Below are 14,801 nucleotides of genomic sequence, written 5' to 3' on the forward strand. Positions count from 1 at the left end.
TGTGGATTCTAATACCTTAATAATCTTATTTTACCATCTTGATTTCTACTATTAATTTATTTTTATATATTGTCTTTAATTTCTTTATTATTATCTTTTATTTTATTTTCTTTATACAAAAATCTCATCAATCTTTGGAGCTAGGTTAGAATTTATTAATTTTGATTTAAAATAGTTTCTTTTTTTATTTTAGACAACTCATTTGGGTTCGATCTCATGCTTACACGAACACTATATTTCATATTGGATTCGTGCGCTTGCGAGTATAAATTTTTAAACATACCCGTTTTGGGTCCATCATGTTGTTATTCTGTTATGCTTGTAACGCCAATTGAACATGGCCCATAGACCCATTTGTACATCCATGAACCTATAAATATGACTCATAGGATTCCTTTAGAGGACGGGCAATACTTGGTATTCAAAGAGAAATAGTGATTTTATACAGAGTACTTGTATCTATTTTCAGGGCTTGTGAAACTCAATGAACCCTTGTTTGCTGATCGCAGGTTTTGGAATTCTTATACATTAATAAAACACTAGGTGGACGTAGGTTATTACCAATTCTTGAGGCTGAACCGCTATAAAATTCCTGTGTTGTTTACATTCATGAATTTAGTTATTTACTTCCTATCGTTTCTTGTGACTCCGTATCATTGACTAAATAAAAGGTCAACATAACTAAAATCCTATATTTTTTCTTCACTTTCTTATTATTTCTCAAAATAATTTTAAAAAATAGGTATAAAAGTACAACATTTTTAAAACATTAGATATATTTACCACAAAAAAAAATTAGGTATAAACATGTAACATTTTGAAGACATTGAGTATATTTATAACAAAAAATTGAGTATAAAAATACAACATTTTGAAAACAATCATATTTTAAAAAAAATTCAAAATAGGAATATTTTTGACAGTATACCACTTAGTCCATTCCATTCCTACACCGAACCAAACAAAATAATTCTAATTCCAATATTCATTCAAAAACTAAACCAAACATCATAATATCATTCACATTACCATTCTACTTAACCAAACACCACATCATTGTTGGGTGAGATTACTGATGAGCTTAACACCACCTTATTGTTGGGTGAGATTACTAATGAGCTCTTAAAGAAATAAATTGTACACAAGGGGTGACAAATGGTCATATTTAAAATAAAATAATACAAAAATTAAGCTCAAATATGCAATATTGTTTTCCCATTACTTGGGAGGTGTGTGTATATATAAAGACAATAAACTAAGAAAATGCAGTGTGAGAATAATAAGCACACTTATTGAGAGAAGAATGGAAAGGGAACAAAAAAATATACAATAAATGCAGAATACCCATACCTATTTTTATGCCTTCTATTACAAGGCTACCATCTATTACAATGCCTCAAAAGTGACTCCCTTAAACCAATTTCTTCCCTATTTAGCTGAGTGTTGCAGCCACCTTCCGGTGGCAGTGATGAGTGCAGCTTGTTGCACTGTCTTTATTTGTTCTCTTCAGTTGTTCTATGATAGCATAATGCAGGAAACACTGCAAATCTCAGTGCTTTCTCCAGGGCCAATGGTTAAGCTGTTGTCTCGACATGTATATATACACAGATGCAAAACCATCCGTCATGTTCTTTTCTGTCTCAAGGATGCTATCTTGAGCATTCTCGTCTGGTGGAACAATGGGGAGCTTTCTATCTCAGGCTGATAAATGAAGGAATACTAACAGAGCTACCGTTCATTCGAGTATGGCGAGAGCTTGGACTAGTAAAAGAATAACACTCCATGTTTCGCATCTGGCTTAGACTAGTTGAAGAAATAGGGAGATTCCAGTACCTCTCTAAGATCAAAGTCTCCCCGATCCGGTAAAGGAGGAAAACTCAGTGATGGAAAAGATGTCTGAAAGCTTTCCAGCAACTGTAAAGACAGAAGAAATGATCAGTAAGTTCTATATGTAACAGCAACATGCTAATCCACAGAAGATTTTCACTTCATTTGCTCCTACTATCAAAGCTTCAACAAACAAGATAGTTGTTTCCTATCTATATCAAAATAAGAGAATGCATGTGCTGTATTACTATCCACACAAAAATCAGGTTCGATATAAACCAATATAAACTAAAGCTGATTACAACAAAGAATAGAGGTATTCTCTGCAATGAAAGAAAGCAGGTCTAGTGATCAAAGGTGAAATCTTACACAATTCATATGCCTAAAAGTGATAAAACTAAATGAAGCTAATAAAAATATGCCTGTTTGGAAGAACATTACTTCATAGTTTTAGGAAGTAAAACTTGACTGTAAGCTACTTTCCTAAATTACTCATCTCACAAATAAGCAAGTTCTAGCACAGCGAAGTAGCAAAACGCAGTAAGATTACTAAACTAGGGCTACAATAATATAATTTCCAAAAACTCACGCAAATAATGAAAGCTAATTAAACGATAATTATGAAGAAAGATACTCACATTCTCCAAAACTGGGGCCTCGTAGAGTTCAACAAATTTCTCTCTCAGTATCCTATTCATTTCGTCAACATCACAGGCATGGGTCCAATATGAATCATGGACTCCTGCAATCAACAATAGATAATAAATAATATAGCATGAATACATTTGGAACATCTTTGTGGGCCTATAACATAGAAGAGCCAGAAAAGTGTAAAAATTAAGATAACAAGCTTGGGACAAACCTGCAAAGTTCAACCCTGCTTTTTTGCAGGCAACAGCAGTCATCATCATATGGGAGCCATCAAGAGAGTGAACAAAATTTGGGGGAAAGGCTGTCCTTTGCCGCTTAGCCATTACCTATAAAATCCACAGAAAGTTGTGATTAAAAATCTTATGACACTGAAAGTAATTACACACTAGCTAGTCTAGTGAGGTCCACATGACTGAAGTAATTATTCGGCTCCAACCTAAAAAATGCTCTAGCCATACTAAATTATAGATAACTTCTTCTTTTTTCCCAGATGACATGTACCCACAAAGTAAAAGGATTATTGCAGACAGTCATGATGAATAAATATGTTCATAATGCTTGATATAGAGCACTAAAAGATCACAAGTAAATTGATCTTAAACAAGCATCAGATCTAAGTAGGTTTAGATCCAGATTAATCTCCAAATTTAATCCACACCCTCTAATTATGTACATAAAGATTTGTAAAGAAAAAAAAAACAATGGTAGAGAGAGAGAGAGAGAGAGAAATACCTTGTCAGTTTCCCGCCGTAAAGTCAACACTTGAAGGGAAGTTTTAATCTGACACCCCCACATTATTGTCAGTATAGTTTTAAAATACTAGGAAAAAAGTAACTAAAACTGAAGCTCTAAAAGGTTATTCGAAATTAGAATATTACAAGATGTCTGCCTAATTGCCGGTATGGCTGAATAACAGGAAGTCCGAGAGGAGTAGTCCACTGAACTGCTTTATTCTCTGATGCTATCACCTGCTTATTTTTATGTTAAAATTTAGTTAAATAAAAAAACCCTATAAAAGAGGATAAACAAATACTAATGAATGCTTGAATCTGTAAGTGATGTCATAGATTTAAGTATTCTAAAGACCAATTAAGTAAAATGTTCCACCACCATTCTTTCAGCAATCACAGTAACGCAACAGAATCCTCATACATAAATTACCTAAAACAAAATGTGCATGTGTAAATGAGGATATTGCTTAGATATGTTTGTATGTATGAATGTAGAACATCTATAACTTAGAAGTGAAGCCAAGTAGATTACGATATATATGAGTCATACCTTAGCACAATCACCAAGCCAGCTCATAATACTTCTAGCAGCTTCAAACATTTCTTCTAAAGCTGTCAACGTAGTCTGCTCATGCAGTGAAATAAGTTAAAAGTCTCGTTAAAACACATACATCATCCAACTTCATACAATGTACAAGTTATTCACTTACTCTTGCAGCATAGCAAGCTGCAGCAAAGAGTTCTGAATCATCAGCAATAACATCACGCTCCTTCAACCTCCTTTTAATTTGATCACGTGCACCTATGTAAGTAACACCATATACGGATGTCATGACTGTCTGTTTTACCAATTTACGATCCACCTGCACATTCCCAATTATATAAGCAAATGCTTTAAAGATAACTAATCAGTTAAACAATCTGAATCAAGGAGTGTTCAAAATCCATGCTATAACTTTTTTATGACCATCATGTGATTACTAAATCAGCCTAAATACTTCTATTTCGTTGTATTAAAATTATGCTTATGTCAATTACAATGCTTTGCATTATAAGCAAACTTCATTACTGATCCAATATATAAGCATGAGAAAAAGACCTGATCAATTAATTTCCTGGCATGCACTGCATCTGAATTTGTTGCAGGATCGTCCTTTGCATCTTTACGCATGATATCCAGAACTCTGCAAAAACAATATTTTCAACAAGACAGACAAGAAAATAATTTCACTTCTCAACAGAGCCACAAAAACAAAAGGATTTTTTTTTTTATTGTGGGGGCCGGGGGTGGGGGAAGAGATACTTGTAGCATCAGAGAAAGTAGTAGATACCTGGCAGCTATTCCTGAGTAGACATCAGCAGGTTTGTCTCCTGCAACAAGATTTACTGCAGCTGCTCCCAACTGAAAAATGACAAATAAAAGACAACTTTTAGTTAATAGGAAAAAAAAATTTATAAGATGCAATTTTAGTGAGTACAGATTCCTTTGATGCATTATATTCAATATAATTTTTCATACAAAAATAAAAAATAAAAAGAACATGCTGCAAATTAGGTAGACAAGAAGTATTCACAAATTCCAAGAAAACAGCCTTTATATTACAGCTTTTGCACTCTGCATTTTTGTTTAACTCGAATAAAAGAGACGTTGGGTACCTTGTCCCTTCCCAGGGCAGCATAATGTTGTAGCCCATTGCACGAACCATCCTAGCAAATTGAACAAGAGGAAAATGATTAATTTTTAGTTAATTCTCTGTATAATAAAACTATTATTCACATGGTATTGAAATACAAATATTCTGGTTGCCTCTCAACTTTTTTAACAGCGAAAAAATAAAGAAAAATACTCATCTACTACTATAGTAACAATTATCAAGAGCTCATAATCTCTAGCACATATGAGCAGGAAGCTTTATGTTGCACATTGAAACAGAGGCCACAATCCCACATATCTTAATGTATTTTCACAGAAAAGCAACCCCAATAGCAAATTATTGGCATAATGCAGAACAAACTCTGTGCAACCCAAGTGCATAAAAAAACTCAATGCAACATATCAATGTCTCTACAAATTGTGCTATAGACTCCAATGGAACCAGAGAATATGAAGAACCCGCTTCTATTTCAGCAGAGACAAATAAAACAGGTACAATATTAATTAACTATCGACTAAACCTCTTCTTCTTCACTGTTGATGGCACTTATTCATGTTTTCATGGAAAAGTATTAAATTTTTACTTCTCTTGAATTAAAGTACCATGTCACAAATAGTACTAGTTTGGGCCATGATAGATCAAGTATAGACATTAACCATAAAATGCAAACTATAAGGAATGAGAAAAATACCTGGTGGACAGGCATATGTGAAAGAGTAGTCTCCGGAGAGGGGCTTCTCAATGCTTCTGCAAGACTAATACATGTTGCCAAGCACTGAAAAGGATCCTCTGCACCCAGCCACCAGCGCTTTCCTTCTAAAGGCCTATCTGCTGAATCAAATACATTGTCAATATGGTTTTCGGTAAATGCTACTCGACCATCGTAAGATAATTTGTCCACACCACCACCATATAAATTTGCCAAATGTATCTTCAACCAGTATAAGCCTGACTTCCCCAAAGCGCGTCCCTCTGCAAACTCCAAGATGCCTCGACACACATCAGAACCTAGATGGTTCAAGTAAGGATGCATGGGATAAGCACGGCCTCGGAAATCAAGGTTGTGGGGATAGTGAAAACCTTCTTCATCCTTCATCTTTCGCCCAACCTGATCACATAACAAAAATTACTATATCAATTCAAGCAGAGCTTTTCAATTCCACCACATAAATTCTATAAATACAAGAAAGTAGAGAAAATTACAGCAAGTTTAAGTTCAATGTCGCAGCGCTGCGAATGCCTCTCACTATTCTCCTTTTTAGCTGTTTTAAGTTTCCATTTCCATTTGCGGATTTCGGATTCATCTTCAGTGTCAGGTTCTTCTGGCAAAGGAACCTATTTGAAAATTGATATTTTAGAATACATTATAAAGGCAGTTAATGGATAAAACCCACAACCATTAAGCCACACAAATTATAACTTAAGGGTAAGATGTAAAGCTTCAGTCGAGCAATATCAGTTTCTTTTGTTCATGCGATCACAGCATATTACAAACATATGTATGTTTATGTAAATTTGTGTCTGTGTATAGTACTTAAGCATACATGTAAGCACTATAAAACAGAAAAGAATCCAAATAAAATGCAACTCACATCTTCACGGCTGACCAACCCACCAAGAGAACCTCCACTAGACCAAATTCTATCTATCACACTAAGCACCCTTTTGTTCACCCTCCATTTGGTATTTCCAAGTGTATCCAGGGCCTAATACAGAGAACAATATCAGCATTAGTCTAACATTAAAAGGCCAAACAAGAAGCGAACATATAAAGAAAGATCAATTTGTGAAGGCCTGTTTGTGAAGAAACTAAGGCAAAGCATTGAAGCATAATCACCAAGGAACTAACGTAACAAACTCCAACAAGGCTTTCAGACCTCTAAAACAGGTTCCAGTTGCTTCCTAGAAGTCCTTTTAACTGCTTCACGTTGTTGTTTTGCTCCATGTGTCCGCATAACATATGATGGCAGGAACAAATAGGCTCCTTTGTCATACCTGCCATATAAGGGAACATTTGTTTTAATACAAAGGTTATTTAGTTTCAAAGAAAAACGCGATATTACTATTTTCTATACCAACAGTAACCTGAACTCCAAAAAACTATAAATATATATAAAATAAAATATTTTGAAAAAAATAAACCAATCGACAATTATTGAATCTAAATATTCAAAGACGCTTAAATTCCATACCCTAGCCAATTATTAGGAGGGACTAGCATCGGCATATAAGGGATGACCATGTGCCTAGCCTGTAGGAACACCAATAAAAGTTTTATGATTAGCCTGCTACTCCCTAGGAATGATACTTAAGTCTGAAGTTATATAAACAATCATAATAGCACATTAAATCTACAAAAAAGAAAGAAAAATTATAAGGAGGATAATTTGAGTGCACACCCCCCCACAATTTCGATTATACTTACAGTTTTTTCCAGGCCTCTCCGAACAAGTGGGTCACATTCAATTACACCATATCTCCTGCTGGTCTTCCTAATCAAAGAAAAGAAATGCATACGTTACATAATAAACACAGTGGGAGAGAGGTTAAGTTCACCAGAAATGAAAATTTTCTTACTGTGCTTCTTTAGTGATAGTTTTAAGGCTGTGAACAAATGCAGGGCGTATATCCGGTGGAGTATCACCTAATTGATCAACTGGAGGTTGTATATACGCTGTTTCTGTCAATAACTGAATCAATCGGCATCCAATCTGTATGGTCCCAGAACCAAGATAAAGTAACAATGAGGACAACAACAACATCACAAATTGTGAAACCAATGTTATGAGCATCACAAACCTTAACATGGGCTTCCTGACCCCAAGGTTTTGAATCATCTTGTTGCTTTACTATTTCCCTCACTTGCTGCACCTTCTGCTTTTTTATCAGCAGTGTAACTTTATTTCTTAGTTTTTGTTGGTCCTTGTTAATCGATATCTCTTTTTCAATGCTTACAGCATCAGGCTCACCCTCAGGTTCCTTGTCATCTGTATTTGTATTTGTATCCTTCTTCTTCTTCTTCTTCTTCTTCTTTGTCTTCTCAAAAAACTTTTGTATCCTAACCTGAGTTCACGTAATCATATTCTGTCAATGAAGGTTAATAGATTTGAGAGTCACCAGCTCTTTTAGCTCTGCTTATCTGACTCTATTACATAGTTAGCAGCTACATGATTTGCTTTAACAGATACTCGCAAATAATCAAGAAAACATCACAGCTGGGTGTATGCTTATACTAAAACCTTCTATAGTTCTACTGATCATGGCAGACTACAGAGGCAACAAATCCCCTGTCTTAACTATGAAAAATACAAATAGTCCCAGAAAATGAACATCTAAAATCATGTCTGACAGAAAACCATGTCGCAAACTTGATTCTTTAACTAACAAATCGATAATTGAATTGTTTCAACAAACTTCGTAGTAATGTAAGCAGGGTGGGATACACATTTTAAAAGTTGCTACAGAATAACACCTAACCAAACAAATGAAAGATAAATGTAGACATGAAATACTCGCTATCATACTGAGAGATTATGCTTAAGAACAAACGAAAATGAAAACTTAAAGCGACCCACCTCATTTTCAATAGCTTCACCAATCTGGCAAGCTGCTTGGACTACCCTGACACTACCAACTGCTCCACTGTTAGTCATTAGTAACCCCATCAGCTTGTGCATTGCAATAACGGCCATCATGTCCGCTGACAAGTGATAATAATACGGAGCATAAGAAGGTTTGCTCTTCTTTTCCCGGCACATCTCCTGATCAGCAACAATGGCATTCCGCAAAGGCTCAAACCAACCAAGGAACAACGACTTCACATAAGGCAAATTGGGTGCAAGTTTCTGCTCACACATGTCCGTTAAAAGCTCTTGGTACTCTTTGGCAGCCTCTTCCCACGCCTCTGTCTCCATTTTTATCTGTCGCCTCCTAAGAATGTGGTATTTCGTGATTCCCATTCCTGCGACCATTTTCTTCGGCCCCTTAAAGTAGGAATCCACCTTGTTCTCCTTATCCATCTCGTCTAACAACTCCTGAACCTCATCGGAACCCGAGGAATCGTCCTCGGCATCAGTAGAAGCAATGGCCTCGGCAACACTTGCGTAACCTTTAAAACCATAAGTACCAAAAGCGTTACTTGACGAATTCAGCAAACTGGGTTGTCCCAAAATGTTATCCAGAGACGATATTATTCCAAATCGACGAAAACTCGGTAAAGGGAACCATGAATTCTCAGTAGCCCGAGTCGTATCTGGCCTATATTTTCTAAGAAAATTAGTATCTCTAGGAGAACTGGAAGAAGAAGAATAAATATGAGAATCGGAAAAAAGCTTTAACTTCCTTGAAGTAGCTCTCTTGGCAAAACTCCTCCACATATTTATGAAAGAGAAGGGGTAGAATTAAATGATCAACTGAAAGTGGAGAATCAGGGGCAAATATATCATATTTCTGGGCAGCTAAAGAGGAAGATTTGGAACATATTGAGAAACAAGAGATTGGAGAGTACAATTGAATTTTGAAGCGGAAGGGAGAAGAAAAATGGAAGTGGTAATAGGAGAAGGGAAGAGTTTGGGGATCTGAAAAAGACAAAGTGAAAGGCGTGGAGAGGGAGAGTAACAAAGATCAACGCCTGGGTAGCCGCCTCTTTCGCCCGGATTCTATTAAACCCTCCTTAAACCTACGTGTTTCTTTTTCCTCTTAGTTTTGAAACCAAAGGTTTTAACTCGACCCGGACCTGGAGTCCGGGTCCGGACCTGATTTACCCCCTCAAACTTGAGTTGCTCCAATGGGCCCGCTCACTTTTTATATGTTTGAAGAATGAGATTTTTTCATATTCGGACCCAAAAAAAAAAGGGAAATTATATGTTATATGGGATTTTTAATAGATTTTGCAAAATTATGGTTTTTTTTTTAAGAAAAAGTTAATGTATGACTTTTTTTGTTTTAAATTTCACTTTTATGGGTTTAGTTTCCCGTATTTTTTCTATAAAAGTTTGTTTATGTCATAGTTTTACTATTAATCAAGTTTTATTAATTTAGAAGGGTATGTTTGTAATTTGATTATTTTTTTTTAGCTTATTTGATTTTTTTATATTAATTTTATATAACTATTTTTATATTAAATTTCTCCATGGTTGTTTTACAAATTTTTTATTAATTTTTTTTTTGTAATATGAATTGTGTTTATTATTATTTTTATTTATTATAAACATTTTTTTTCTTTTTTTAAGGTTGTACGTTTTTTTTTAAAAGCTCGAGTATAGGTTAAATAGCATTTATCCAAAGGGGTAACCAATTACTTGTTTGATTTTTCACAGTTATGAAAAAAATAGTCTTAGAGGTTAAATAACATGTATCAGGAGGGGTAAACAGTTACAGTGAGATGAGTAACCTTCTGCCATAAGAGGGGTGACGTGTCACTCATATTAGAAATGAAAAGAAACATCACATTTGAAGGAAAAAGGGAAGAGTAAGTATGATTTAGTAACCTAGGTAACCAGTTACCATAAAGAACCCAGAAATATACACACACATCAGAACGTGAAGGTAACCAGTTACCTCCTGAAATATACACACAAAGAACGTGAAGGTAACCAGTTGCCACAGATCTGAAGAGTGAAAAAAAAAAAAGATCTAACCATGAACCAACCTCCTCCCTCGCCTCCAACCACCACCAAAACCCTCAATCCCCTGCGCGCAAAACCCCGTCGCAACCCCAGCCATCCCCGTTGTTTTGCACAACTCCGAGCACCACAAATCGCACTCAACCCAAGCGCCACCCTTCTCCCTCGCCTCCAACCACCACTAGCACATCCCTCACCTCAGCCTATCCCTGTCGTTTTGGATTTGGGGGGCTAGCGAATGGAGTCGCGCAGAGATGCGCGGATTGGGGTTGTGTTCGTCGATGGTGCAGCTGGGTGTTCTTGGTTGGGTTTCATGGAGGTTCGCGCCTAAGGTGAATCGTAGGTGGTGAGGGTGGGTGGCCGGAGATGATGGTGTAGATGGTGAGGCAGGCTAGTGGAGGACAGGGAGGTGGCAGCTAGGGCATAATGAAAGAGAAGAGGTGGCTTGGCTGAATGAGTTTTTGCTATGTTAATTACCATATTACCCTTCCTTTTGCTGATTTTTTTTTGTTTAATTTTGATTTCCAGTATGTGATTAGTTTTCCTATAAACTAAGTTTTTGTTAATTAAATTTTTCCATACAAATTAAGGAAAGTTTAATTCTCATATTGTTGCACATTGATGGCTAAAAAGCCATATTTTTTTAAAATTCCCATTAAAAAAAGGGCAAAATAACGTTTCTACGGCCCCACAAATTTTTTTTCAAAAATACGGAAGCACAGCAAAAATAACAAATATGCAGTCTCTTCTTTACCCTCGGCGATTTCTTCTCCAATTGCCGACAACTAACGAAAATCCTCGATCAACCATGTCGCACCACTGATCGCGATTGAAGCTACAGGAAAACAACAAATAGATCAAAAGCTCAATCGATCCAGAACAAAATTCATTAAAAACTGAAATAAAAAATGTGAAAAAAACAACTAAATTCCATATAAACCCACAACCGACCTCCATGAATTCCGACGATTTTTCTTCTGCAATCAACAGCAAACCAACAGGAAATCATTGCACCCAAATGAAGTTGGCAAAATCAACCAAAATTCTCACAAATTAACTCTTAAACAAATTTCAATTCTCAGGTATGTTGTGTTGAAATGATGTTATTTATATAATTAATTCATTTAACTTAGTTGTTGTTTCGTTGATTATAATATTTTACTGTTATTTATTAATATCCGAGATTGCTTTCTGGTTGATTCGGGTAGGAACAAGAATCTTCAATTTCTTTGAAATATAATGAAAACAGCGAGGATGTTTTCTTTTAAATTTACTGTTAAACATTTTTCTTGTGTTGCTCTTGCATTGTAGCTGCGCTACATTAACTCAAAAAATGATATTAAATGAATTATAGCCACCCATTAAAGTCTAATTTTACCACAAAAACTGTGATAATCTACATTTTAGGCAATGGAATCAATACCGATTCTGGTGCAAAGCAAATGACACTGGGATAACAACAAGAATTATGTTGATTTTGAAGCAAGTGGACAATTAATACAAACGACTCTAGATATAAGGATCTTGTTCAGAAACTATGTCAGCAACTGTAGAACAATCCGGAAACAACAACAATTCAACTGCATTATCAAGTGAAAGAAGGTTACCCACCACTAAAAATAGTTGATGATGATACTCTCAAATTTTACATGCAGCTCAAAATCAAAGAAGCAGATTTCACAAAGTATCTCTTATGTATCAACATAGTGGAAAATATGGAAACAACATCAAACCTACCCTTTCTCAACCATAGGGAATCTACAATAACAGAAGACGTGCCACTGATTGAAAATGGTCCACGAATAGTTGAATAAAAAACATAACAACCCCAAGAAACCACACAAGAATACACTGAGATGTTTGACATCATTGACTATGTGAAAATAGTCACTCAAGAAATGATAGAGCAACTCGAAAACAACCAGCGTAAAGAAACTCAAGTTGGCACTCTAGATGCTCTGGTAATAACTGACCCTCAACATCAAGAAGTTGAAACCGGCCAAATATACAAAGATAAAGCAACACTAAATACTGTTCTCAGCTACTTCACAATTAGAAACCACTTCCAATACAAGGTACAAAAATTATGCACAAGAGAGTAAACTATTGTGTGTTTGGATGAAATTTTCAAGTGGTACCTACGAGCATCTAGGAATGGAAACACACAGTCGTCCATCATCAGGAAGTACTACAAAATACATACATGCTCCCTGGAAATACGATTCAATGATCAATGCCAAGCAACATCAAAATTAATTGGAAAGTGTATAAAGCCAAAGTTCCTCAACATCAAAACAACATGCACCCGAATAGACATTAGAGGTGATTTTAATGACAGATATGAGACCAAAATGAATTATATGAAAGCTTGGAGAAGTAAAGAGAACGCTCTGAATAATTTAAGAGGAAAAAATCAAATGAATCATATACCCTGATTCCAAGTTACTTGCATATGTTGCAAAAGACAAATCTTGGGTCAGTGGTGGACTTCAAAACAGCTGAAGACAACAGATTGTTGTTCATATTCATGGCATTGAGTGCATCTTTGCAAGGCTGGAACAAATGCAAACCTATAATAGTTGTTGATGGCACTTTCCTAAAGGCAACATATGGGGGGATTTTGCTTTCTGCCAGTGCACAAGATGCAGGAGGTAAAATATTTCTACTAGCTTTTTGTATTGTTGATTTCGAGAATGATTTTTTCACAACTAAGACATGCTTATGGTGTTAGAGAAAACGTGTGTATCATCTCAGATCGACACGAAAGCATCATCACAGCAACAAAAAAAATATACCCAAAAATCACTCATGGATTTTGCATGTTCCATCTGCTAAACACACCTGAAATCAACATACAAGAAACATGTAAAGAAATACATGGAACCATTCACTAGGGCAGAAACATCATACACAGAGGCAAAATTTGAATATCATATGAAGGAACTTGACAGTTTGGATAATCACATTCGTCAAAGTTGGATATTACAGATGGTAAAGGTTCCACTCAACATACAATAGGTACTCCACAATGACATCAAACATTGCAGAATCACTGAACACAACAAATTTAGATGCTTGAGAGTTGCCAATAACAACACTTTTAGAATGCTTACATGGGTTACTCCAAGAATGGACATACAAAAACAGAAAAAATGCACAAAATACATTCACAATATTGACACCAACTACTGAGGAGAAAATGACCAAAAACTACATATACTCGTTGAGACTTACAGTAAGCTTTTTTTTTTTTTTTGTCTTCAAGTTAATTAACAAAACTTTTGTATTGAGCTACAGGTAAAACCATTAAATGAATATCTATTTGAGGTGGTTAGAGAAGAAAAATCATGGATTGTAAACCTTAAAGATCAAACATACACATGCAATAGATTTCAAATGGATGAGATGCCATGTGGTCATGCTCTTGCTATGATGAAGGAGATGCACCTAGATCCTTACGTTTACTGCTCAGATTACTACACAACAAAAACATGGCTACAAACATATGAAGCAACAGTATACCCAATAGGAAACCAATGCACTTGAGATGTACCAAACTATGTCAAAGAAATAATAGCATTACCTCCAGATGCTAGAGTGAAAGCAGGGAGACCAAAGAAAAGAAGAATCAAAGTTGTTTGGGAAACTAAAAAGCAAAACAAGTGCAGTAGATATGGGCAAAGAGGTCATAATTGGAAGATATGCCAAAACATGGCAATAAACATATGAAAACAACGGCAGAACAACATTACATTTTATGAGATCATTTGATTTTTTTTAAAAAAACATTCATTTAATTTCTTTAAATACTGAATTGGAAAATACTCGATTCTTTAAGGCATATATTACTGTTATACGCAATACTGATGACGTTGCTTTTGGGTTGTAATAGCATTGATTTTACCATACAAAAAATATTATATTTGATTAAGTTCTTGTTATATGTTGATGGAAAAATGTTTATCTTTAAAAATTTAATAGGAAAAATATATATTGTACAACTTGAGAAAAATATTAATTATTAAACAGTTTACGTTGGGTTGTTTTTATATTGATATAACATTTAATATATTATTTTAATTTGTCAACTATATATATTACGTTGATTGTGTGTTGCTACAAAGTTTCCCAAACATAAAAACTGTTGACGCGGTTTTTCGCCAACAGTAGATTTAGAAATCCAAGAAGAGTATTAGTGCTTATTTACAAACCGTAATGAACTTATATGAAGTCTTTCTTACACACACACAATTTTACGTGGTTCAATGGTTAAAATCCACCTAGTCCACGAGACAATATTATTGCTCTCTCAC

At 35.2% G+C, this 14,801-nt stretch overlaps 1 protein-coding gene across 1 annotated transcript; it reads right to left on the reverse strand.

Annotated features, from left to right (window-relative positions):
- Positions 1-1,149: 1,149 nt before the first annotated feature.
- On the reverse strand, positions 1,150-9,550 carry LOC133822847 (DNA-directed RNA polymerase 1, mitochondrial). The gene is made up of 19 exons (XM_062255304.1): positions 8,440-9,550; positions 7,664-7,927; positions 7,442-7,575; positions 7,290-7,356; positions 7,057-7,115; positions 6,742-6,859; positions 6,457-6,570; positions 6,068-6,199; positions 5,556-5,972; positions 4,866-4,916; positions 4,541-4,611; positions 4,309-4,393; positions 3,920-4,072; positions 3,760-3,834; positions 3,357-3,446; positions 3,211-3,258; positions 2,690-2,804; positions 2,466-2,569; positions 1,150-1,914 (listed from the first exon to the last, which is right to left on the reverse strand). Exons 1-19 carry the CDS (start codon positions 9,238-9,240, stop codon positions 1,804-1,806), a joined length of 3,009 nt encoding a protein of 1,002 aa, XP_062111288.1. The 5' UTR covers positions 9,241-9,550; the 3' UTR covers positions 1,150-1,803.
- Positions 9,551-14,801: the final 5,251 nt, after the last annotated feature.

This window comes from Humulus lupulus, chromosome 3 (assembly GCF_963169125.1).
Source record: "Humulus lupulus chromosome 3, drHumLupu1.1, whole genome shotgun sequence".
Classification (NCBI taxonomy): domain Eukaryota; kingdom Viridiplantae; phylum Streptophyta; class Magnoliopsida; order Rosales; family Cannabaceae; genus Humulus; species Humulus lupulus.